At 45.7% G+C, this 27,614-nt stretch overlaps 1 protein-coding gene across 1 annotated transcript; it reads left to right on the top strand.

Annotated features, from left to right (window-relative positions):
* Positions 1–8,395: 8,395 nt before the first annotated feature.
* Positions 8,396–24,197, top strand: CERCAM (cerebral endothelial cell adhesion molecule). The gene is made up of 12 exons (XM_044306109.1): positions 8,396–8,651; positions 10,442–10,552; positions 12,345–12,462; positions 12,694–12,828; positions 13,358–13,562; positions 13,965–14,084; positions 18,431–18,507; positions 18,888–18,994; positions 20,790–20,922; positions 22,672–22,799; positions 23,156–23,359; positions 23,456–24,197. Exons 1-12 carry the CDS (start codon positions 8,452–8,454, stop codon positions 23,691–23,693), a joined length of 1,776 nt encoding a protein of 591 aa, XP_044162044.1. The 5' UTR covers positions 8,396–8,451; the 3' UTR covers positions 23,694–24,197.
* The last annotated feature ends 3,417 nt before the right edge of the window (positions 24,198–27,614 follow it).

The following is a 27,614-nucleotide window of genomic DNA, read 5'->3' as shown; positions in this document are numbered from 1 at the left end:
TACACCCCAAAACACATTGCCCTACTTCTCCTGAGTACAGCAATACCACGTGTGACACTTTTTTGCAGCCTAGGTGCGCAAAGGGGCCCAAATTCCAATGAGTACTTTTAGGATTTCACAAGGCATTTTTTACGCATTTGGATTCCAAACTACTTCTCACGCTTTAGGTCCCCTAAAATGCCAGGGCAGTATAAATACCCTACAAGTGACCCCATTTTGGAAAGAAGACACCCCAAGGTATTTCGTGAGGGGCATGGCGAGTTCATGTAAAATTTTATTTTTTGTCACAAGTAAGTGGAATATGAGACTTTGTAAGAAAAATAAAATAATAATTCCATTTCCGCTAACTTGTGACAAAAAATAAAAACTTCCATTAACTCAGTATGCCCCTCAGCGAATACCTTAGGGTTTCTACTTTCCGAAATGGGGTCATTTGTGGGGTGTTTCTACTGTCTGGGCATTGTACAACCTCAGGAAACATGTCAGGTGCTCAGAAAGTCAAAGTGTGTAAATAAATTTTTTTGCACCATAGTTTGTAAACGCTATAACTTTTACCCAAACCAATAAATATACACTTATTGCATTTTTTTTTATCAAAGATATGTGAAACAATAAATTTTGAGAAAAATTTATATAGAAATGTAGTTTTATTTGAAACATTTTACAACAGAAAGTGAAAAATGACATTTGTTTTGCAAACATTTCGGTCAATTTCGATTAATATCAAAAAAAGTAAAAATGTCAGCAGCAATAAAATACCACCAAATGAAGGCTCTATTAGTGAGAAGAAAAGGAGGTAAAATTCATTTGGGTGGTAAGTTGTATGACCGAGCAATAAACGGTGAAAGTAGTGTAGTGCAGAAGTGTAAAAAGTGGCCTGGTCATTAAGGGGGTTTAAGCTGGGGGGCTGAGGTGGTTAACATCTGAAGTGAGTAACTGAAGGTTTTCTAAGAGATGCTATCTTAGAGGATCTCAATGAAAATAAGCAAATATCGCCATATCAGCATGGCTTCACGAGGGATCGGGCATGTCAAACTAATTTAATCAGTATCTGTGAGGAGGTAAGTTCTAGACTTGACAGCGGCGAATCAATGGATGTCGTATATCTAGACTTCTCCAAAGCATCTGACACTGTACCACATAAAAGGTTAGTATATAAAATGAGAATGCTTGGACTGGGAGAAAATGTCTGTATGTGGGTAAGTAACTGGCTGAGCGATAGAAAACAGAGGGTGGTTATTAATGGTACACACTCAGATTGGGTCACTGTCACTAGTGGGGTACCTCAGGGGTCAGTATTGGTCCCTATTCTCTTCAATATATTTGTTAATGATCTTGTAGAAGGCTTGCACAGTAAAATATCAATTTTTGCAGATGACACTAAACTGTGTAAAGTAATTAACACTGAAGAGGACAGTATACTGTATATATACTACAGAGGACAGTATACATATACTACAGAGGACAGTATACTGTATATATACTACAGAGGACAGTATACTGTATATATACTACAGAGGACAATATACTGTATATATATTACAGAGGACAGTATACTGTATATATACTACAGAGGACAGTATACTGTATATATACTACAGAGGACAGTATACTGTGTATATACTACAGAGGACAGTATACTGTATACATATACTACAGAGGACAGTATACTGTATATATACTACAGAGGACAGTATACGGTGTATATACTACAGAGGACAGTATACTGTATACATATACTACAGAGTACAGTATACTGTGTATATACTACAGAGGACAGTATACTGTATATATACACTACAGAGGAAAGTATACTGTATATATACACTACAGAGGACAGTATACTGTATATATACACTACAGAGGACAGTATACTGTATACATATACTACAGAGGACAGTATACTGTATATATACTACAGAGGACAGTATACTGTGTATATACTACAGAGGACAGTATACTGTATACATATACTACAGAGGACAGTATACTGTATATATACTACAGAGGACAGTATACGGTGTATATACTACAGAGGACAATATACTGTATATATATTACAGAGGACAGTATACTGTATATATACTACAGAGGACAGTATACTGTATATATACTACAGAGGACAGTATACTGTGTATATACTACAGAGGACAGTATACTGTATACATATACTACAGAGGACAGTATACTGTATATATACTACAGAGGACAGTATACGGTGTATATACTACAGAGGACAGTATACTGTATACATATACTACAGAGTACAGTATACTGTGTATATACTACAGAGGACAGTATACTGTATATATACACTACAGAGGACAGTATACTGTATATATACACTACAGAGGACAGTATACTGTATACATATACTACAGAGGACAGTATACTGTATATATACTACAGAGGACAGTATACTGTGTATATACTACAGAGGACAGTATACTGTATACATATACTACAGAGGACAGTATACTGTATATATACTACAGAGGACAGTATACGGTGTATATACTACAGAGGACAATATACTGCTACAGATGGATCTGGATAGATTGGAGGCTTGGGCAGAGAAGTGGCAGATGAGGTTTAACACTGACAAATGTAAGGTTATGCACATGGGAAGGAATAATGCAAGTCACCTGTACATACCAAATGGTAAAACACTCGGTAACACTGACATGGAAAAGGACCTAGGAATTTTTGTGAACAGCAAACTAAGGCTACTTTCACACTAGCGTTCGGGGCTCCGCTTGTGAGTTCCGTTTAAAGGCTCTCACAAGCGGCCCCGAACGCATCCGTCCAATGCATTCTGAGTGAATGCATCAGTTTGGCAGCGTTTGGCCTCCGCTCAGCAGGCGGACACCTGAACACAGCTTGCAGCATTCGGGTGTCCGCCTGGCCGTGCGGAGGCAAACGGATCCGTCCAGACTTACAATGTAAGTCAATGGGGACGGATCCGTTTGAATTTGACACAATATGGCTCAAATTTCAAACGGATCCGTCCCCCATTGACTTTCAATGTAAAGTCTGGACGGATCCGTCTGAAGCTACTTTCACACTTAGAATTCTTTCTACAATATAATGCAGACGGATCCGTTCTGAACGGATCCATCGTCTGCATTATATGAGCGGATCCGTCTGGGCAGACCCCAGACGGATCCGCTCTGAACGCAAGTGTGAAAGTAGCCTAAGCTGTAGAAACCAGTGTCAGGCAGCTGCTGCCAAGGCCAATAAGATAATGGGTTGCATCAGAAGGGGCATAGATGCTCGTGATAAGAACATAGTCCTACCACTTTACAAATCGCTAGTCAGACCACACATGGAGTACTGTGTACAGTTCAGGGCCCCTGTAAACAAGGCAGACATAGCAGAGCTGGAGAGGGTCCAGAGGAGGGCAACTAAAGTAATAACTGGAATGGGGGGACTACAATACCCTGAAAGATGATCAAAATTAGGGTTATTCACTTTAGAAAAAAGGCGACTGAGGGGAGATCTAATAACCATGTATAAATATATCAGGGGTCAGTACAGAGATCACTCCCATCATCTATTTATCCCCAGTACTGTGACGAGGGGACATCCTCTGCGTCTGGAGGAAAGAAGGTTTGTACACAAACATAGAAGAGGATTCTTTACGGTAAGAGCAGTGAGACTATGGAGCTCTCTGCCTAAGGAGGTGGTGATGGTGAGTACAATAACGGAATTCAGGAGGGGCCTGGATGTATTTCTGGAGGGTAATAATATTACAGGCTATAGCTACTAGAGAGGGGTCGGGGATCCAGGGATTTATTCTGATGCCTGATTGGAGTCGGGAAGGGATTCTTTATTCCCCTAAAGTGAGGAAAATTGGCTTCTACCTCACAGGGGTTTTGTTTTTTTGCCTTCCTCTGGATCAATAACAGGCCGAACTGGATGGATGTTGGGCTTTTTTCGGCCTTATAAACTATGTTACTAAAATGTGTACAATGCAGTAATAATAAAATAGCCTTTAAGAGCTGCATCCAGCCTGATATTATGTTCCCCTATAACGCACACGGGCACAGGATAATTTAGCCTCGCGGCTGGTTTGCTAAGAGTGCTGATTTCCAACGATCAACTGAGCGCCGCCGGTGGCTCCATTTTTAAAGGGGTCCCCCATTCATGACTGATTTCTGCGTTTTTCAGTCATTGACTTGAAGGGGAAAAATAGGATCCTCAATGTAAACCGCCAACAATACGCTGGCGCGTTTCCAAGATGTGGCCACCACAGATTGCAATGTCTCTGAAGTAAATTGAAGTTAAAGGGGTATCCCCATTTCAGACGGGACAACCCCCTTTAACCTCTTAAGGACATAGGGCGTACAGGTACGCCCTGTGTATTTTTGATCACTGCCGTGCGGCTGGCAGTGATCGGAACCCGGTGCCTGCTCAAATCATTGAGCAGGCACCTAGGCTAAATGCGCGGGGGGGTCCCGTGACCCCCCCATGTCGGCGATCGCGGCAAACCGCAGGTCAATTCAGACCTGCGGTTTGCTGCGATTTCTGCAGTTTCTGATCCCCGCGGTCCCTGACCGCGGGGATCAGAAACTTTAGGATTCCAAAAATGTTCCTGCATCCCTCCCCCCTGCACCCCTGAGTTATTTGAGCACGGTGGGAGGTGCAGGGGGAGGGTTGCGGGCGGTGCGGGAGGCGGGCGGTGCGGTAGGCGGGATCGCGATCCCCCGCCCGCCTCCCCTTGAATAATCGTTGGTTTCTAGTGGGTATACCAGGGTGCCAGCACATTGCTGGCACCCTGGTATAAACGGCTGACATCTGTGCTGCGATGTCAGCCGTTTAACCCTTTCCATACCGCGGTCCGTACGGACCGCTGTATGGAAAAGGTTAACAGCGCAGGGAGCTCCCTCCCTCTCCCATCGGGGGGCTGCTGTGCCTTTGCAGCCCCCCGAATGGAGAGGGAGAGAGCTCCCAGGCAGCCCCCCCAGAGCCCCGTCCTTACCCTTCCCCGTCTGCACAGTTCTGACCATAACTGAGCAGACGGGGAAGGTTCCCATGGCAACAGGACGCCTCTCAGGCGTCCTGCTGTCCATGGTGCTGAACAGATCTGTGCTGAAAGGCATAGATCTGTTCAGACAAAGTGTAAAATACAGTAAAGTACTATATATTGTACTGTACTGTATTATACAGACATCAGACCCACTGGATCTTCAAGAACCAAGTGGGTCTGGGTCAAAAAGAAAGTGAAAAAAAGTGAAAATAAAGTAAAAATCAAAAAACACATTTATCACTGATTAAAAATTAAAAAAATTAAATTCCCTACACATGTTTGGTATCGCCGCGTCCGTAACGACCTGATCTATAAAACGGTCATGTTACTTTACCCAAACGGTGAACGCCATAAAAATAAAAAATTAAAAACTATGATGAAATTGAAATTTTGCCCACCTTACTTCCCAAAAAAGTTAATAAAAGTGATCAAAAAAGTTGTATGTACTCCAAAATTGTAACAATCAAACCGTCATCTCATCCCGCAAAAATCATACCCTACCCAAGATAATCGCCCCAAAACTGAAAAAACTATGGCTCTTAGACTATGGAAACACTAAAACATGATTTTTTTTGTTTCAAAAATGAAATCATTGTGTAAAACTTACATAAATAAAAAAAAGTATACATATTAGGTATCGCCGCGTCCGTATCGACCGGCTCTATAAAAATATCACATGACCTAACCCCTCAGGTGACCACCGTAAAAAAAAAAAACGTGTAAAAAAAGCAATTTTTTGTCATCTTACTTCACAAAAAGTGTAACAGCAAGCGATCAAAAAGTCATATTCACCCCAAAATAGTGCCAATAAAACCGTAATCTCATCCCACAAAAAATGAGACCCTACTTGAGATAATCGCCCAAAAACTGAAAAAACTATGGCTCTTAGACTATGGAGACACTAAAACTTTTTTTTGTTTTAAAAATTAATTCATTGTGTAAAACTTACATAAATAAAAAAAATTGTATACATATTAGGTATCGCCGCGTCCGTGACAACCTGCTCTATAAAATTACCACATGATCTAACCGGTCAGATGAATGTTGTAAATAACAAAAAAAAAAAAACGGTGCCAAAAAAGCTATTTCTTGTTACCTTGCCGCACAAAAAGTGTAATATAGAGCAACCAAAAATCCTATGTACCCTAAACTAGTACCAACAAAACTGCCACCTTATACCGTAGTTTCTAAAATGGGGTCACTTTTTTGGAGTTTCTACTCTAGGGGTGCATCAGGGGGGCTTCAAATGGACATGGTGTCAATAAAACCAGTCCAGCAAAATCTGCCTTCCAAAAAACGTATGGCATTCCTTTCCTTCTGCGCCCTGCCGTGTGCCCGTACAGCAGTTTACGACCACATATGGGGTGTTTCTGTAAACTACAGAATCAGGGCAATAAATAATGAGTTTTGTTTTGCTGTTAACCCTTGCTTTGTAACTGGAAAAAAAATATTAAAATGGAAAATCTGCCAAAAAAGTGAAATTTTGAAATTGTATCTCTATTTTCCATTAAATCTTGTGCAACACCTAAAGGGTTAACAAACTTTGTAAAATCAGTTTTGAATACCTCGAGGGGTGTAGTTTCTTAGATGAGGTCACTTTTATGGAGTTTCTACTCTAGGGGTGCATCAGGGGGGCTTCAAATGGGGCATGGTGTAAAAAAAACAGTCCAGCAAAATCTGCCTTCCAAAAACCGTATGGCATTCCTTTCCTTCTGCGCCCTGCCGTGTGCCCGTACAGCAGTTTACGACCACATATGGGGTGTTTCTGTAAACTACAGAATCAGGGCCATAAATAATGAGTTTTGTTTTGCTGTTAACCCTTGCTTTGTAACTGGAAAAAAAATATTAAAATGGAAAATCTGCCAAAAAAGTGAAATTTTGAAATTGTATCTCTATTTTCCATTAAATCTTGTGCAACACCTAAAGGGTTAACAAACTTTGTAAAATCAGTTTTGAATACCTTGAGGGGTGTAGTTTCTTAGATGGGGGTCACTTTTATGGAGTTTCTACTCTAGGGTTGCATCAGGGGGGCTTCAAATGAGACATGGTGTCAAAAAAACTGTCCAGCAAAACCTGCCTTCCAAAAACCATACGGCGCACCTTTCACTCTACGCCCCGCTGTGTGGCCGTACAGTAGTTTACGGCCACATATGGGGTGTTTCTGTAAACGGCAGAGTCAGGGCAATAAAGATACAGTCTTGTTTGACTGTTAACCCTTGCTTTGTTAGTGGAAAAAATGGGTTAAAATGGAAAATTTGCCAAAAAAATGAAATTCTCAAATTTCATCCCCATTTGCCAATAACTCTTGTGCAACACCTAAAGGGTTAACGAAGTTTGTAAAATCAGTTTTGAATACCTTGAGGGGTGTGGTTTATAGAATGGGGTCATTTTTGGGTGGTTTCTATTATGTAAGCCTCGCAAAGTGACTTCAGACCTGAACTGGTCCCTAAAAATTTGGTTTTTGTAAATTTCTGAAAAATTTCAAGATTTGCTTCTAAACTTCTAAGCCTTGTAACATCCCCAAAAAATAAAATATCATTCCCAAAATAATTCAAACATGAAGTAGACATATGGGGAATGTAAAGGCATCACAATTTTTAGGGGTATTACTATGTATTACAGAAGTAGAGAAACTGAAACTTTGAAATTTACAAATTTTTCCAAATTTTTGTTAAATTAGGTATTTTTTGGTGCAAAAAAAATATTTTTTTTTACTTCATTTTACCAGTGTCATGAAGTACAATATGTGACAAAAAAACAATCTCAGAACAGCCTGGATAAGTCAAAGCGTTTTAAAGTTATCAGCACTTAAAGTGACACTGGTCAGATTTGCAAAAAATGGCCTGGTCCTAAGGTGTAAAAAGGCTGTGTCCTTAAGGGGTTAAAGCCATATTCACACGTATGATTACTACATGAACCTATAGGCTCCCATTATATTAGGATGTCCAAAAGCACCTATGGGTCCGTTTAACGCTTTTTTTTTTTTATGGCGCATACGGTAAACACGCCACAGATGCAGCGGTAATCGATGGTATAGCTTAATTTTTCTGGTCATACAAAACAAAGTACAGCTTGCTTTCTGCCTGGTACACATCCTCATCTGCCATTCAGGAATCTAAGGAGGCTGCCATATTGGCTTTCACCCAGCTTTCCCAGATGTGGATATGACTTGGGAAGTAGTCAGACAAGGATGGTGATTTAGACAGTCTGAAGGACAATATGAAGGAAAGACTCATAAGACTTCAGGGAGCCATGGTGGTGTAGAGCAGACATGACAGGACACTGCGCCTGAGGTAAAGTGAAAGCAAGCAGTACTGTAGCCCCCTCCTTTTCCCGCCTCCTGAGCGCCCCCTCTCCCTCCTCTCGTGCACTCCCCGCCCGTGTCTCCCCCTCCTCTGACACGTCCTCCCCGGTGTTCCTGCATGGCCCCTGCCGTTGTACTGCTCCTTCTCCTGCCGGGCCTGGGACTACTGGCCTCCGGTCAGGAGCCGGTGCTCGGTAACGACTCCTCACCTCCTTCCCTGGTCATTGCACTTCTGGCTCGCAACGCCGCACATGCGCTGCCCTACAGCCTGGGGGCGCTAGAGAGACTGCAGTACCCTAAGGAGAGGATCTCCATCTGGTGAGGGAGGATTATGGTTAATTGGCCCCTTTACCCCCCAAATGGTGTCTGATATTTTTAGCCCTAGCCAAAGGGTGCGGTCCCCAAGTCCACGTCCCTGCGCCTGATTTTGCCACTATGTGGGAACGTGCCGTTACCCCGAACCATTAATGAATCATTTTAGCCAATTGTGTTGTATGGGCTGTGATTGGTTAGATCCCCACGCTGGCGCCAATCAGATTAGATCCTCACGCTGGCGCCAATCAGATTAGATCCCCACGCTGGCGCCAATCAGATTAGATCCCCACGCTGGCGCCAATCAGATTAGATCCCCACGCTGGCGCCAATCAAATTAGATCCCAACGCTGGCGCCAATCAGATTAGATCCCCACGCTGGCGCCAATCAGATTAGGTCCCCTAGCTGGCGCCAATCAGATTAGATCCCCACGCTGGCGCCAATCAGATTAGATCCCCACGCTGGCGCCAATCAGATTAGATCCTCACGCTGGCGCCAATCAAATTAGATCCCAACGCTGGCGCCAATCAGATTAGATCCCCACTCTGGCGCCAATCAGATTAGATCCTCACGCTGGCGCCAATCAAATTAGATCCCAACGCTGGCGCCAATCAGATTAGATCCTCACGCTGGCGCCAATCAGATTAGATCCCCATGCTGGCGCCAATCAGATTAGATCCCGTTGCTGGCGCCAATCAGATTAGATCCCCATGCTGGCGCCAATCAGATTAGATCCTCACGCTGGCGCCAATCAGATTAGATCCCCACGCTGGCGCCAATCAGATTAGATCCCAATGGTGGCGCCAATCAGATTAGATCCCCACGCTGGCGCCAATCAGATTAGATCCCCATGCTGGCGCCAATCAGATTAGATCCCCACGCTGGCGCCAATCAGATTAGATCCCAACGGTGGCGCCAATCAGATTAGATCCCAACGGTGGTGCCAATCAGATTAGATCCCCACGCTGGCGCCAATCAGATTAGATCCCAATGCTGGCACCAATCAGATTAGATCCCAACGCTGGCGCCAATCAGATTAGATCCCCACGCTGGCGCCAATCAGATTAGATCCCCACACTGGCACCAATCAGATTAGATTCCCACACTAGCACAAATCCATTAGATCCTCACGCCGACGCCAATCGTATTAGATCCGTACGCCAGACAATCAGTTTAGATCCCTACACCAACGCCAATTGGATTAGATCCTTAAACCGCCGCCAATTGTATCGACAACTTGAATTGGTGCCAACCGATTGAAATTTGTCATATTTAGTCCTGTACAGTAGGAAAAAAATGAGTAAAATTTTATTATTACAAAATAAAAGTTTCATAAAATTCTATTTTAAAATATTTATTTATAATAACAATAGAAAAATCCTTCCGTTTATCGCCGGGCCTGCAGCGCGTGCCCCTTTAATATCTAGTGCCCCCTAGAGCGGCAAATCGCAGGATCATAACAGCAGCTTAAGGGTCCATTCACACGTCCGCAATTTCGTTCCGCATTTTGCATAACTGAATTGCGGACCCATTCATTGCGGGTCCGCAATTCCGATCCAGAAAAAAATAGAACATGTCCTATTCTTGTCCGCAATTGCAGACAAGAAAAGGCATTTTCTATAAAGTGCCGGCGATGTGCGTTCCGCAAGAGGTAGTTGCGCTGCTCCTAGGTTTTACTACAACTCCCAGCATACTCTTTGCAGTATGGTTCGCCCCCTGGGAGTATAGCTTGTCACCCAGCTTTCCCAGCTTGGGTCGTGTCTGTGATGAGATGTCCTTGGTTTCGTCCTTGCAGGTGTGTGACGGATCACAATGAGGACGCCACCCTGGAGGTGCTGCGGCAGTGGCTGGAGGCGGTGCGCCCCTTGTATCGGTCGGTGGTCTGTAGAGCGCAGGAGTTCCCCAGGTGAGGTCGGACCCCCCGGCTCATTGTATCTGCTGTCGGCACAGAATTCTACATATTACTAAGATGGCGCACAGAACTGCCCCCCGAGTTGTCTTATGTCAAGTAGTGAAGTGGTTTCTTAGGCTACTTTCACACTGGCGTTTTGGCTTTCCGTTTCTGAGATCCGTTCAGGGTTCTCACAAGCGGTCCAAAACGGATCAGTTTTGCCCTAATGCATTCTGAATGGAAAAGGATCCGCTCAGAACGCCTCAGTTTGCCTCCGTTCAGTCTCCATCCCGCTCTGGAGGCGGACACCAAAATGCACACAATGTAAGTCAATGGGAACGGATCCGTTTTCTATGACACAATCTGGCACAATAGAAACAGATCCGTCCCCTATTGACTTTCAATGGTGTTCAAGACAGATCGGTCTTGGCTATAGAAGACATAATACAACCGGATCCGTTCATGACAGATGCAGGCGGTTGTATTATAGTAACGGAAGTGTTTTTGCAGATCCATGAGGGATCCGCAAAAAAACGCTAATGTGAAAGTAGCCTCAATCTGCTGCCTAGAAAGCTGGGTAATAGCCAATATGGCTGCCAGCGCTGAATGGTGAATATACCCCACTGCAAGGTGGTATTATTTAAACGCTGTATAGCGGTAGTATTTAGGCACTGCATGGCGGTATTGTTTGATTACTATATGGTGGTATTATTTGAGCGCTCTATGGTGGTATTAGGCTACTTTCACATTAGCGTTTTCAATTCCGCTATTGAGATCCGTCATATGATCTCAATAGCGGAAGAAAACGCTTCAGTTTTGTCCCCATTCATTGTCAATGGGGACAAAACTGAACAAAACTGAGGGCACCAGAATAGATTTTGTTCCGTTTGGTTGCGCTCCCATCACGGACAGAATAACGCTGTCCACATCTGTCCGCGATGTGGTCCGGAGCAAGACGGATCCGTCCTGGCACACAATGTAAGTTAATGGGGACGGATCCGTTTTCTCTGACACAATAGAAAACTGATCCATCCCCAATTGACTTTCAAAGGTGTTTATGACGGATCCATCTTGGCTGTAGAAGACATAATACAACCGGACCCATTCATAACGGATGCAGGCGGTTGTATTATGGTAACGGAAGCGTTTTTGCAGATCTATGACGGATCCGCAAAAAATGCTAGTATGAAAGTAGCCTTATTGGAGCACTGTATGGAGGTATTATTTGAGTGCTCTGTAGTGGTAGTATTTGTGCCCTGCATGGTGGTAGTATTTGAGCACTATATGGAGGTATTATTTGAGGGCTCTGGTAGTATTATTGGTAAACTGTATGGTGGTATTATTTGAGTACACTGTGGTGCTATTATTTGAGAAATCTATGGTGGTATAACTTGAGCACTCCATGGCGGTATTGTTTGAGCACTCTGGTAGTGTTATTGGTACACTGTATGGTGGTGTTTGAGCTCTATATGGTGGTATTATTTCAGCTAGTATTATCAGTACACTATATGATGAAATTATTTGAACACTGTATGGCGGTATTGTTTGAGCACTCTGGTAGTGTTATTGGTACACTGTATGGTGGTATTTGAGCTCTATATGGTGGTATTATTTCATCTAGTATTATCAGTACACTATATGATGAAATTATTTGAACACTGTATGGTGGTATTATTAGAGCACTCCATGGTGGTATTATTTGGACATTACATGGAGGGAAGGTTTTGTATCCTGACCTACAGGAGCGGTAGATGGTGAGTGGGACACAATGTTCTGTCTTTAACTGTATCTCCTCCTCTGTCCGCAGATGGTATCCTGAAGAGACTGGTCCAAAACAGTGGCCCAAGGAGCGCTATGAGCACGTGATGAAGCTCAGACAGGAGGCCCTGGACTACGCAAGAGAGAACAGAGCCGACTACATTCTGGTACGACTGAGAAGTGGGGCGGGCGGGTGTCTGAGCCTTGGTGGTGCATGAAGGGTAATATATGGGGTTACCTGAGCGTTGCCGCTGGTCTATTTACACCGACACGTCCATCACAGTGTGGTGAGTACCATATACGGTCATATGGATGAGATTAACCCATTACGGTGAATCACTGAAGTGTCCTGTGCGGTGTTGGCTTCTAGCCAGTAGTCTATCCCCATTATCTTACAGTACACCGATGCGGACAACATCTTGACCAACGTTCAGACCGTGCAGTCGCTCATGGCAGAGAATAAGACCTTGATAGCACCGATGTTGGATGCCCAGACAGGATTCTCTAACTTTTGGTGCGGGATGACTCCTCAGGTATGTGACCGCTCAGGCGATAATGGTGGCGCTTCTACATATGCCCCTGTTAGGGTACGGCTACCTGACAATTTTGGGCGTGACGCGTGTCATGTGCCCTTGTATCGCAGGGCAGCAACAGAAATGAACGTGGTTGCAGCACAGCTGACACATTGACCGTGACCCAGAATCGCAAAAATTCGTTCAGTGTTGGATTTTTTGCAATTCTGGGGTCATAGTCGGGGCAAGTGTGCGAATCGCTCTGCAACTCCATTCTTTTCTATGGCTGCACAGCGATACAGGGGCACAAGTCACATGAAGCGCACAAAATTGCCGTTTGGCCGTACCCTAAGGACCTCATAAAAGGAAGGTGGAGGGGGTTAACCACTCGGGACCCCAATCTGTAAGTGGATAGTCGCTAGAATGCAGCTTTACCAGCTGCCTGTTCCCTGGAAGGCTCTGGAGCCAGCAGCAGTCTGATATGAGACAGTTAGACCTAGCAGGTTTCTGAAATTGGGTTGTCAGTAACTGCGTGCCTTCTTGTTGTCAGGGATTTTATCGCCGAACAGCCGATTATTACCCCACAAAGAACCGCCAGCGTGTCGGCTGCTTCCCTGTCCCCATGGTGCACTCCACCTTCCTGCTGGACCTGCACAAAGAAGAGAGCAGCAAACTGGCATTTCACCCCCCTCACCCCAATTACACCTGGACCTATGACGATGTCATTGTGTTTGCACACTCGTGCTTGGCGTCAGGTATGTATCGGAAGACATTGCACTCTTCCGTGGGTCTGTCCTTTGGCTGTAGGTAAGACTTCATTCACCTCACCGTTCAGCCTTTAGGAGCAGGAGAATGGAAAGGACAGATTTGGCACATAACTGAGCCGATCGGATCCTAAGGACCCCATAGACTATAATGGGGTCTGTTAGGTTTCCGCTCAGAGGAAGATTTTTGAAGCAGAGACAAAAGTCCCGCATGCACTACTTTTGTCTCTGCTCCAAAATCTTCTGAGCGGAAACCTAACGGACCCCATTATAGTCTATGGGGTCCTTAGGATCCGTTTGGCTCAGTTATGTGCCAAATCTGTCCTTTCCGTTCTCCTGCTCCTAAAGGCTGAACGGTGATGTGAACGAAGCCTAACAGGTTCTTTGTTTCAGGAGTGCAAGGTTACATATGCAACAACCATCACTTTGGATACATCAATGCACCTCCGCTCCCACAGCACGACCTGGAGGACGACAAGCTGAATTTTGTACACCTTCTGCTAGAGGCAATGGGTGAGCATTGACATATCTGAAGAGGATTACACATGCATACACCGCAGCTTGTACATTGTAATGTGTTGTAGCACAGAGCTGTAATCACAATTCTGCAGCATACAGAGCTGAAATCTCCCAGCGTTCCTTGGCTGTTCAGTGCCTGCCCGGAGTTTGCTGTAGTGATTTTCATTTTGAGTTGTATCCTGATACCGTGTAAGAAGCCAATATGTGCTGGAGCATTATAGATAGATTGTGAGCGCAGCTCTGGAGTATATTACAGACTATAACTAGGGATGAGGACCGCAAAAGTGATGTAATGAACAGGTACAGTATGAAAGCAAGGCCAAACATAAACTAAAGTATATAGGCTAGACATAAGGAACAAGATGTGCAAAGTATGGGCGATATTACTGTGGAGATACATAGCAAGGAAATCATAAAGGGTCATTTTTTTTACATTTGCCTTTTACTTATTTTAGGCTTAAAAATCAGTTTTTCAGTAGGTCTTTCAAAATTTTCAGCAGTGATTGTTCTACACCATGGGTGTCAAACATGCGGCCCGCGGGCCGCATGCGGCCCGCAATGAATATTTTTGCGGCCCGGCAAGTATTTCTGAACATGAGCGCGCTGCTATCGGCGCGCTCATGTTCTCTCAGCAGCACGGGGAGAAGGAAGCTGTCCTCCCTCCCCCTGTGCTGCTGCCGCTGCCACCAATGAGAAGAGAGGGAGGGGAGGAGGGGCGGGCGCACTGCGCCACCAATGAGAATAGAGGGGGGAGGAGGGGCGGGCGCACTGCGCCACCAATGAGAATAGGGGGGGGGGGGGGCGCACTGCGCCACCAATGATTGGACTATTTCCATACAGAGCGGCGCCCAGCACTCACCATTAGTCCTGGGTGCCGCTCCGTTCGCCCGCAGTGCCCCATTACTGTCTCCTCTCCTGCTCCACATGCTGCTTACTATCGGAGCGATGGGAGGAGACATCAGCTTCACTAGTGGGCGTTCCTTCTCCCTGCGCTGCGATTGGACAGCGCTACAGCCAGGAAGAAGGAACGCCCACTAGTGAAGCTGATGTCTCCTCCCATCGCTCCGATAGTAATCAGCAGCATGTGGAGCAGGAGAGGAGACAGTAATGGAGCACTGCAGTCGAACGAGCGGCGCCCAGGACTAATGGTGAGTGCTGAGACATAGCTGGGCGCCGCTCTGTGTGGCCTGATAGTGAAAGTAGTTTAACACAATACAGGAGGCGGGTGCCGGCAGCAGAATCGCATTGCCGACACCCTGCCCCTGACAGGGAGCTGCGATCAGAGGCAGTTAACCCCTTAGGTGCCGCACCTGAGGGGTTAACTGCTGTTCTGCCAGTACCCGCCTCCTGTATAAAGGGGTAATTTATCATTGGTGGTGCAGTGTGCCCCCCCCCCCTCAACCCCCCCATCCCATTAAAATCATTGGTGGCACAGTGCGCCAGCCCCTCTCAACCCCCCCAGTATTGAAATCATTGGTGGCAGTGGCCACAGGGACCTCTCCCCTCCCCCTCATTGGTGGTGCAGTGGCAACTTCTGATCGGAGCCCCAGCTGTGTAAGCCTGGGCCTCCGATCAGTTACCATGGCAGCCAGGACGCTACAGAAGCCCTGGTTGCCATGGTAACATCCCTGATGCTGTGTGCACAAGGCACAGAGCAGTAGGGACAGTGTGAACTCCTATTCACCCTGATAGAGCTGAATAGGACAAGGGATGAAAGATCCCAGGTTCTCGCCCCTAAGGCTACTTTCACACTTGCGTTCAGAGCGGATCCGTCTGAGACGGATCCGCTCATATAATGCAGACGGTGGATCCGTTCAGAACGGATCCGTCTGCATTATATTGTAAAAAAAATTCTAACTGTGAAAGTAGCCTGAACGGATCCGTCCAGACTTTTACATTGAAAGTCAATGGGGGACGGATCCGTTTGAAGATTGAGCCATATTGTGTCATCTTCAAACGGATCCGTCCCCATTGACTTCCATTGTAAGTCTGGACGGATCCGCACGCCTCCGCACGGCCAGGCGTTTTTTTTTTATGCGGCCCACATAAACTTAAATTTTTTTTTTTTGGCCCATGTTAGCCTTTGAGTTTGACATGCTTGTTCTACAGGGTTAAATTTCAGCGCATCTGCTGAGTACCTCACTTTTTAGTTTCACACTGAACCATCAGTTTTCTGCTCTGATTGATGGATGTATATCCCTTATCTCTGATCTCCTGACAACTCATAAACACTCATTTAAAGGGGTTGTCCGGGTTCAGAGCTGAACCCGGACATACCCATAATTTCACCCAGGCAGCCCCTCCTGACTTGAGCATCGGAGCAGTTCATGCTCCGATGCTCTCCCTTGCCCTGCGCAGGATCGCGCAGGGCAAGGGCTCTTTTTTTTTACTATAACACACTGCCGGGCGGAGGCTTCCACCCAGCAGTGTGTTAGATGACATCACTGGCTCTGATGGGCGGGCTTTAGCGCTGCCCTAGCCGTTTTACAGGCTAAAGCCCGCCCATCAGTGCCGGTGACGTCACCGGGCTCACTGCTGGGCGGAAGCCTCCACCTGGCAGCCCGGTACATCATCGGAACTCCACAAAATGCCTTTTTCCTGCGTGATTCAGCGCATGGCAAAGGAGAGCATCGGAGCATGAACTGCTCCGATGCTGTTGTCAGGGGGGCTGCCTGGGTGAAATTTGGGGTATGTCCGGGTTCAGCTCTGAACACGGATAACCCCTTTAAGCCATAGTCTAATCAGTTTGATAAGAATTGAGCTATAGTCACTGTTTATGAGCTGTCAGGTGTTCAGAGATAAGGGCTATACATCCAGCTGTCAGAGCAGCAACCTGACTGTTCAATGTGAAACTAAAAGCGAGATACTCTGCAGGTGTGGTGAATCTTAACCCTGTGGAACAAAAACTGCTGACACGGTTTAAGAAAGACGAATAAAAAAATAAAAAAAAATTTGTCCAAAATCTGTAAAAATATAAATAAATTGCCCCTGAATGTGTTCATCGCTGGGAGGGGGATTAGGCAGTGGCAGAATTTAGCAAATTCATTTTCTGATAATGAGTTAAAGGTGTTAAGGATGGTTTCACATCATGTTTTTGCTATTTGTTTAACGCAGGCATGTCCAAAGTGCGGCCCTCCAGCTGTTGCAAAACTACAACTCCCAGCATGCCCTAATAGCTGTAAGCTATCCAGGCATGCTGGGAGTTGTAGTTTTGCAACAGCTGGAGGGCTGCACTTTGGACATGCCTGGTTTAACGGATACAAAAGCGCAGCAGACCATGCTTTTGTATCCTGCAGAGTCCAGTTTTTTTTTACAATGGAACTCTAAGGGTACTTTCACACTAGCGTTTTTCTTTTCCGGCGCTGAGTTCCGTCCTAGAGGCTCAAATCCGGAAAAGAACTGATCAGTTTTATCCTAATGCATTCTGAATGGAGAGTCAGTCCTTCAGGATGCATCAGGATGTCTTCTGTTCAGTCTTTTTGACTGATCAGGCTTTTCAGAAAAACGTAGCATGCAGTATTTTTACCTCCGGCCAAAAAGCCTGAACACTTTGACTGAACGCCTGATCAGGCTTTTTTCCCATTGACTTGCATTAACGCCGGATCTGGCCTCGTGTGTTCAGTCAAAACGGATCAGGCTTTTGCATCTTAAACCCGAAAAATGTGAAAAAAAAGTTAAAGTCCATAAATGGCGGATCCGTTTTTTCCAATGCATTTTTCCATTGTGATCGAAAGCCTGATCAGGATTCAAATGTAATCCGTTTTCACACGTTTTTCCGGATCCGGCGGGCAGTTCCGGTGTCGGAATTGAACGCCGGATTAAAACAACGCTAGTGTGAAAGTAGCTTAAGATGAACGCATCCCACTGTATGGCATCTCTTAACATATACTTTTTTTGTATATGTTAAACGGATGCCAAAAACGTGATGTGAACCGATCCTAAGAAATTTCTATAAAAGCAATTTCCTAATATTTAGTGACGAGTATAACTCTCAGACTTGGGGCTCATGCACACGAACGTATTTTCTTTCCGTATCCGTTCAGTTTTTTTTGCGGAACGTATGCGGAACCATTCACTTCAATGGGTCCGCAAAAAAAAAAACTGAACCCCGTTACCCCGTGTGCATTCCGTTTCCGTATTTCTGTAAAAAAATTGAACGTTTCCTATTATTGTCCACATTAAGGACAAGGATAGGACTGTTCTATTAGGGGCCAGCTGTTACGTTCCGCAAAATACGGAATACACAGACGTCATCCGTATTTCTTGCAGATCCTTTTTTGCGAACCGCAAAATTCATACAGTCGTGTGCATATAGAAACCGTTACCTTTCTGTTTTACAGTGGAAGGCTTCCCATTCATTACCTCTCAGTACGTGTTCCCGCCAGAAAAGCATCCGGACAAAATGGGATTTGATGAGGTTTGTTAACAGAAGTGTTCTCACGTGCACATCATACGTTCTTGTTATGTTTCCTGAGATGGTTGGTCCATGTACGATGGATTGCACACGGTTCCATAGAAATAAATGGTTCTATTCCCACCACACGGACCCTCGGTCGTGCACTATTCTGATTCATGTCTCATGGACCTGAACACCTTTGCAGACCGTTGTCCCCCACAGACTCCAGGTCCATGTCCTACACAGACATGCAGACGTCACTCCGTATTAAAAAGTATTCATGTTTTTACTTCAGTATCTCCTTGCTAAAAAAAAATGGTCTAAATTTTCTGTCTGTCTGTAGCCCTACCATCATATCCCAGTAAAGAATCCGTCCTCTAATCCGCTTCTTCATGTTTTAGGTAATTCTTATAAATCTTCTTCGCCGCCCTGAACGTCGGGAGATAATGCTCCGCTCCCTGTATGAGCAAGAGATCGCTTGCCGCGTGTTGGATGCAGTGGATGGAGGGTAAACTTTTTACTGGATCATACATGACTACGTTTCAGTAAGGCGGAGTTCACACTTTCCATCAGTTATTGTGAGCCGTGTGGGTCAAAGATGAAGAACGGGAGGAAATCTTTCCCTTATACCCCATCTCTGAGTCGGCTTCACTACGGGTTTTGGCTCCCAATAACTGATGAAAATAACTGACCAAGATACCTGAAGTGTGAACTCAGCCTAAGGAAACACGAATGTAGGAAAGTGAGGGTTAGTTGAGGAGATTAGTCCAGTTAGCAGACATCTTATATAATCTGCCCCCTACCCCTGCTCCTGCTGAGCCTGATGTGTGTATTATGATGTTCTGCAACAGCTGAGATGTGTATTATGAGGTTCTGCAGCAGCTGAGGTTTGTATTATGAGGTTCTGCAGCATCTGAGGTGTGTGTTATGAGGTTCTGCAGCAGCTGAGGTGTGTATTGTGATGTTCTGCAGCAGCTGGGGTGTGTATTGTGATGTACTGCAGCAGCTGAGGTGTGTATTATGAGGTTCTGCAGCAGCTGAGGTGTGTATTATGATGTTCTGCAGCAGCTGAGGTGTGTATTATGAGGTTCTGCAGCAGCTGAGGTGTGTATTGTGATGTTCTGCTGCAGCTGTAGTGTGCATTGTGATGTTCTGCAGCAGCTGAGGTGTGTATTGTGATGTACTGCAGCAGCTGAGGTATGTATTGTGATGTTCTGCAGCAGCTGAAGTGTGCATTGTGATGTTCTGCAGCAGCTGAGGTGTATATTGTGATGTTCTGCAGCAGCTGAGGTGTGCATTGTGATGTACTGCAGCAGCTGAGTTATGTATTGTGATGTTCTGCAGCAGCTGAAGTGTGCATTGTGATGTTCTGCAGCAGCTGAGGTGTGTATTGTGATGTTCTGCAGCAGCTGAGATGTGCATTGTGATGTTCTGCAGCAGCTGAGGTGTGCATTGTGATGTACTGCAGCAGCTGAGGTGTGTCATGTTCTATATAATACACACTGGAGCTGCTGCAGAACTTCTTCAGGATGAACCATTTACATGTCAGTCAAGCAGCGTTTGACAAAGGAGGAAGAACTTCTGGAAAAACTGATCTGTGACTGACTTTTAGAAAGAAATAAGTAGCGCCGCTTATCTCCGTAGACTGGTCAGAAGCTCATGTTCTTACAATTATTATTTACAGACGTATCAATGGTAAATTTCCCTTGATGTTCATTATATGAATATTGGAAAAGTTTCTTGAAGTGTGTACTTACATATGGAGGTCCCCCCTTCAGTCTCCAAAGAGGTTTGGCAGCTGCTGCACAACCTGTCTGTGACGGGAAGAGCGGCGCCTCCTGTCAATCCATCAGGTTCTGCAGCAGCTGGGCTGTGTATTGTACAGTAGATGAGGTATCTCAGGGGAAGCAGGAGCTGGACCAGAAAGGAGGAGGAGGAAGGACGGCTGCTGCGAGACCTGTCAGTGGAGCTGACTGCAACCTGCTCTGCTCATCAGATCAGACAGCGGTATGGCATGTGCTTCTGGAGATCTGGTGCATTGTAACGTTACAGTGCGCCAGTCATGCAGATAACATCCATATGCCTGAATGAGCAGCATGCAGATACCACTTACATACATGTCTGGGAAAGATTTCAAGTGACATCCTCTATCTCAGAACTCATCTGATATAAAACCAGTACATAACACTGGTGACAGGATCCTTGTGGTTGCTGTTTGTGTTCCCACTGATGCAGCCCAGTAGACATGTCCTCTAGTTATACAGCAGGGTCACCTCCTAATCGTCTCTTATCATCCCTTGTAGGGCTCTGAACAGCAGCGACATCAAGCGTCTTGGGGTGAATCTTCTGCCGGGATTCTACGATCCATTCTCCGGTCGGACCCTCACTAAAGGGGAGGTGGGCTGTTTCCTCAGCCATTTTAAAATATGGCAAGAGGTAATGTGTCTGCGAAGGGACACGCTCTTTTATCATAGCATCCCTGCCATCAACTACGGGTGGCGATGACCTATCCACAGGATAGATGATAAATGACTGACCAGGACATTCGTTAGAATGGGAGTCATAAGCACCCGCTCTTCCTTAGAGCATGAGCACAGTGAGGAGGAGGTTCTGCGGAGCAGTGGTTAAGGGGTTCTCCCATGATTAATGTAGAACAGGGATGCTCAACCTGCAGCCCTCCAGCTGTTGTAAAACTACAACTCCCACCATGCCCTTCTGTAGGCTGATAGCTGTAGGCAGTCTGGGAATGATGGGAGTTGTAGTTTTTCAACAGCTGGAGGGCCGCAGGTTGAGCCTGCCTAATGTAGAAAGATCTCCACATTCATTGCTCTGCCAGATTTATATCAAGTTGACAGCTCAGGGGGCGTGCCCAGTCTGCTGCGGCTCGGGGGGCGTGCCCAGTCTGCTGCGGCTCGGGGGGCGTGCCCAGTCTGCTGCGGCTCGGGGGGCGTGCCCAGTCTGCTGCGGCTCGGGGGGCGTGCCCAGTCTGCTGCGGCTCGGGGGGCGTGCCCAGTCTGCTGCGGCTCGGGGGGCGTGCCCAGTCTGCTGCAGCTCTCTCCCTATGACAACTCAGGAGGCAGCTGAAGGATGAAACTGAGCATGTGCGGCCATCTCAGTGTGCAGGACAAAGAATTAAATAAACAAACAGCAGGTGGCGCTATACAGATAAATTTAATTGGATACCTCCGTAGGTATACAACATTTTTAATCACATGCAATGACAAAAGAATTCAGATCCAGGGACTGGTTGGAAAACTGTAGAATAATTTTTTTTCGGCACAACCCCTTTAAGCATGTGCCCTGCTAATTCATTGAAAATCTATGGGACAATCATGGGACTGACAGAAGTAGCGGAGCACAGCGCTTGGCTGCTCCATCGGTCCCATAGAAATGAAGGAAGTGGCAAATGAGCACGCTTGACCGCTGCTTCATGGATCGGTGGATCGTGTTGCAGGGTCATATGAATTGCCATGTAAGTAAAACAGGGCCAGGTTCATCTGAGCGGATCCCACAGTTAGGCCTCATGCACACGACCGTTTTTTTGGTCCGCATCCGAGCCGCAGTTTTGGCAGCTCGGATGAGGACCCATTCACTTCAATGGGGCCGCAAAAGATGCGGGGAGCACTCCATGTGCTGTCCGCATCCGTTGCTCTGTTCCGCGGCCCCGCAAAAAAATATAACATGTCCTATTCTTGTCCGCGCTTTGCAAGAATAGGCAGTTATATTAAAGGCTGTCTGTGCCGTTCCACAAATTGCGAAACGCGCTCGGACGCCATCCGTGTTTTGTGGATCTGCGATTTGCGGACCGCAAAACACACAACGGTCGTGTGCATGTAGCCTTACTCAGTGGCCCTCCAGTCTTTCTCATAGAGGGGAGTTCCTGAGCAAGAACCCCCTCATATGGAAGGGCTTTCTCCCTGTGAGACGGTCCCTTTCGCATGATACTTGAATGACCAGTAGCCACATATTACCTAGTTTGTTCTGACAGGTTCAGGTTAGTTTGTCAGGACGGCAGCCGAATGGGCTTGACAGGTGACAACTTTATTGAGCCATGTTTAGATCGCTTGTACCTACCATCCCCCACTCCTCTTAGAAAGTCACATAGAAAGTGCACTAGTCAGCTGGGGCAATGGTAAAAGGGCTTTTTTTTTTTCTGTAGTAAATTCTGTTGTGTCCAAATTTCAGATAGTTGATCGGCAGCTGGAGGGCACTCTGGTGTTTGAGGACGACGTACGGTTTACATCCTATTTCAAGCGAAAGATGATCCGACTTCAGGATGACATCCGGGCCGCCAAGCTCGAGTGGGATCTGATGTAAGGCATGAAATAGGTGTTTTCACCTTAGATATTTAGAGCACATCCACAAGATATTCTACAAATGTCTGATAGATGAGATCCAGCACCTATCCCCATAACAAGGCAAGCACGCTCAGTCGTCTCCCAAGCACATGCTTGGCCACTTCTACATTCATTCTCTGCCTGGATGTGGTGGACATCCCATCGTTTCAGACAGGGGTTGAGGGACCCAAGTTCAGGAGATAGGCGCTGGTCTCACCATTGGTAGATTGTTATTGCATATCCTGTGGATCTCCTATAGAAGTCTAAGGTGGGAATGCCCCTTTAAATACCTGGTATTTGTAGGTAAGGACTGACTATTCTTCCTGTTACAGATACATAGGCAGGAAACAAGTGACCACAGATCCTGAGAAGTCAGTGGAGAACGTGAGGAACCTAGTGGAAGCCGATTACTCCTATTGGACCCTGTGTTACATGATCTCCTTGCAGGGGGCCCAGAAGCTGCTGAATGCTGAGCCCCTCTCTAAGATGCTCCCAGTAGACGAGTTCCTGCCCATTATGTCAGACACACATCCAAAGTAGGTGCCGCTAATGTTGGGTTCTGTCTCCTGCCCTCTGTATCTCCTGCACCCAGTGGCATTAACCTCTATTATGTCTATTCTCTACTTTCACAGCAAGGAATATAAAAGCCATTTTCCCGTTCGAGATCTGAAGGTTTTTTCTGTGCATCCTCTTCTTGTTTACCCCACTCATTACACTGGGGAACCCAACTGGTTAAGTGACACCGAGACTTCCACCCTCTGGGACGATGACAACATACGGACAGACTGGAGCGGATCACAGAAGACCCTCAAGGACTCTCGGGGGGATATGCATCATGGGCTCCATTCTACATCACGAGATGAGCTGTGATCCTGAAGGTGAACTCTGTCGCTGTATGCAGATTGTCACCTCCTGCATAACATGAACATTGGAGAACTGCACACTGTTCACATTGCTGCCCCCTGCTGGCACAGGGCTTGGCACCATGTTGTCCATTCACCATACAGTCCTGTAGCCAGATTTGAACTCTTGTTTCAGTTAGTAGAACTGAATGTATTTTGCCATTAAATACATATATCTGTCGGGTTTTGCTAAGATCAGCTGATTCAAGCTGGCCATACACAGATGTCGGCCGAACCCACTGATTCTGCGAAACGGCTGACCACTGAGAGGCATCCTATCCCCTGAGGGCAGAGAAGAGACAGGACTGTAAAGCTCGTATTACACCTGCCGATTTTCTGCTCATTAGTTATCATCTGGCAATCTAATACTAAGGCCTCATGCACATGAACGTATTTTCTTTCCGTGTCTGTTCCTTTTTTTTTTTTCGGACCGTATGCGGAACCATTCATTTTAATGGGTCCGCAAAAAAAAAAAAAAAAAAAAAAGGAACGTACTCCGTGTGCATTATGTCCGTATTTTCGTTCCACAAAAAAAATAGAAAAGGTCCTATTATTGTATTCATTACGGACAAAGATAGGACTGTTCTATTAGGGGCCGGCTGTTCTGTTCCGCAAAATATGGAATGCACACGGACGTCATCCGTATTTTTTTTGTGGATACGTTTTTGCGGACCGCAAAATACATACGGTTGTGTGCATGAGGCCTAATGCCAACGGGCAATCCAAATCTTTTAACAAGTTAAAAAGAATTTGCAGGCGGCAGATCGTGCTGTGTAATCAGGATCTGCTGCCTGCAAACATTGATTCAGTATAGGGAAGATCAATGGTATAGCGATCGCTCGTCCCTAAACTAAGGAGGAGATCTCTGCGTGTAATAGCAGTGGTCTCCTCCGCTAGCGAGCAGACAATTGCTGGGAATGAACATTTCCCTCCCTGTTAAATCGGGCTGTGTAATACAGCCTTAAAGGCTATGTACACATTTGGAGGCAATTTTTTTTTTTATTGTTGCATTTAACTTATTTTTGGATAAAAATAATATTTTCAATGGGCCTTTATTAAAACTACTGAGTCATTCTGTCACAAAAGGTTAACAGTTTTTCTAACCGTGTGACTGGTACTTTTACTTTTGGTCAACTACTAAGAGGTCATAAACACTTATTTAAGCCACATTCTTATCAGTAAGATAAGGTTTGAGCTATGACTGAGATAAGGAGTCTGTCAGATCCTCAGATGACGAAAAAGACAAAAAGATCCACAGGCGGCTAGTAGAGTATTTCAGCTCTGTACACAAAAAATGAGTTTTAGATCAAAATAAGTATAATGCAGTAATAAAAAAAAGTGCCTCCAAAGGTGTACAAAGCCTTTAACTGCAAATCCTTTTGTTGGGGAGATGAGCTACCGCTGGAGGTGTCTGGCAGCAGCGTTCGCCCCATTCAAGACACATGCATACTCAGCCAAGCCAAACATGCATATGTATACCCACGTAGGGCTATGGCAGAGTACCCGCTGTATCTGTCAACCTGCTGAATCCAAAAAGCATCATCAGGAGTACCCTTTGGCTTAAAGGGGTTTTCCAGGCTCCTGATATTGGTTACTTATCCTCAGGACAGTACGTCCACCCACCAGATGTTCCCTCTGGCCCTGCACTGTGAATGGGGCAGGCAGCACGGCTCCGTTCAAAGTGTAGTGGCCGAGCCGTGGTACTGCAGCTCAGCTCTCATTCACTTCAGTGGGAGCTGAGCTGCAGTACCCCAGCACGGCCACTACACCTTGAACGGAGCCGTGCTGCCTGCCCCATTCACAGTGCTAGTTCCAGGGCCGGAGGCGCAGGGAACATCTGATTGGTGGAGGTAGCGAGTGTCAAACCTTTACCGAATGGATATTAATGACCTGTCCTGAGGATAAGTCATCAATATCAGGAGCCTGGAAAACCCTTTTAACCTCATATGGACATCTTAAGGGTACCTGATGACGATGGTACTTTTATCATACGTTTTTATGCATAAAGGAAGAGGTCAGGTAGGATGGAGTCAGAACAATAGACATAACTGACGTTTAACTGTTTACAAGACATACTGTAGCATTACTGTAATACACGTGTTCTATATGGGGCCGGGAGGTTTCACATACAGGGCGCTCACAGAACTTTTAAGCTGTGTCCAGGTCGGGGGACTGAATATGAACATTTTTTAAATTTTTTTAGAAATATGTTTTGAGCAATATAGAACAGCAGGCTGTCAGGGCATGCTGGGATTTGTAGTTTTACACCAGCTAGGGTGCCGCAGGTTGGACACTACTGACATACATAGTAAGGCCTCTTTCACACGTCCATGATAACATCAGTGACAGGATGGCCAGTAGTTCATACGTGAAGATGTCCGCGAAGCTGTGTGTCATCTGTATTCCACGGACACTGCTAGGCTAAAAAATTTAAAGGGGTTTTCCAGGCTTTTAATATTAATGACCTATACTCAGGATAGGTCATCAATATCTGATCGGCGGGGGTCTGACACCCGGATCACTTGTATGAAGTGAAGGTGCACTCAGTGCGCACGTTCCGTCTCCTGTCGCACTGAGCGCACCTTCCTTTCATACAGCTGATCGCGGCGGTGCCGGGGGTCAGACCCTCACCAATCTGATATTGATGACCTATCCTGAGGATAGGTCATCAATATTAAAAGCCCGGAGAACCCCTTTAATATTCTAGCAACGATCCGTGAAAATTACAGACCAAACACAGCGTCCGTTTTGTGTCTGTGATTTTCACGGACCCATAGACTATAATGTGCGTGAGGGACCCATAATCACGGGCAAAAATAGGGGGCGATTCTGTGGTGTTGCCAAGGACCACTGATGTGTGAATACACACATTAAAGTCAATGGCTACGTGGGAGATTACAGAGCCTCGCCTTTGAACGAGGCCTAAATGTGTGACGGATGTGACACATTTATTGCTGTTAAAGGGGATGTACAGGATTACAAAACAAACTGGCTTATTTCTTCTTAATACAGCGCCACAGCTGAATACAGGTTGTGTGTGGTATTGCATCTTAGTCTCATTCACTTTAGTAGAGCTGGGCTGCAATACCTGACACAACCCATGGACAGGGGTGGCGCTGTACAGAAGAAAGCAGCCATGTTATTCTGATCCTGGACAACCCCTTTTAATTCCAAACAGCTGTCAGTGACCACCTGCTTCTCTCAGGATGAATTATATGCACCATCTCAGGTTTGTGATATCTCATTATAACCATGCTTAGTCGGGACATAGGGGAACTGGACGGCTTGGAGTGGAGGGTAGAAATCATTATAGGCGCCATGTTGTTGTTTTTATTATTAAAAATTTCCTTTAATCCAGCATTTAATAGGTGCTATCAAATATTCTGGATTATTGGTTGGTCATGGAAATGTATATAAAATCTGTAAATCTAAAATAAAATGTTAACACAAAATCTGCTGCTCAGGTCAAGTTCCTTTAGTCTGGAAGCAGATGGTTTGGAACGTCTGGTAATCTGGCGCTCGTTTCCAGTAACACACCAGAGGGGAGCATTAATTAGAAAATTCTTCTGATTAAAGGGGTTGTCCGGATTACAGATATTGATGGCCTATCCTCAGGATAGCTCATCATTTTCTGATCAGTGGGGGTCCGACATCCGGCACCCCCGCCGATCAGCTGTTCAGGCAGCCGCACCACAGAACCTATACCGTATATTGAGCAGAAGGCCATGCCCGGGTACTGCAAAAGTGACTGGTAGCAACGCCGCAGTGTGCCCAAGACTGCGCCATGTGTGTAGCTTTCTGCTTCTGCTCCATATACTGTATAGTGTTGGTACCGCAGCTGCCTAAGACTGCTGATCGTCGGGGGTGTCGGACCCCCACCGATCTGATA

The sequence above is a fragment of the Bufo gargarizans genome, chromosome 9 (assembly GCF_014858855.1).
Source record: "Bufo gargarizans isolate SCDJY-AF-19 chromosome 9, ASM1485885v1, whole genome shotgun sequence".
Taxonomy (NCBI): domain Eukaryota; kingdom Metazoa; phylum Chordata; class Amphibia; order Anura; family Bufonidae; genus Bufo; species Bufo gargarizans.
This window is presented reverse-complemented; position numbering and strand designations above follow the sequence as displayed.

Excerpts from the sequence above, each read along its gene's own strand:
- CERCAM (XM_044306109.1), top strand. The coding sequence starts at position 8,452 with ATGGCCCCTGCCGTTGTACTGCTCCTTCTCCTGCCGGGCCTGGGACTA. Across the intron at positions 8,652-10,441 it reads AAGGAGAGGATCTCCATCTG|GTGTGTGACGGATCACAATG; the intron begins GTGAGGGAGGAT and ends TCGTCCTTGCAG. Across the intron at positions 22,800-23,155 it reads AAGCTCGAGTGGGATCTGAT|ATACATAGGCAGGAAACAAG; the intron begins GTAAGGCATGAA and ends TTCCTGTTACAG.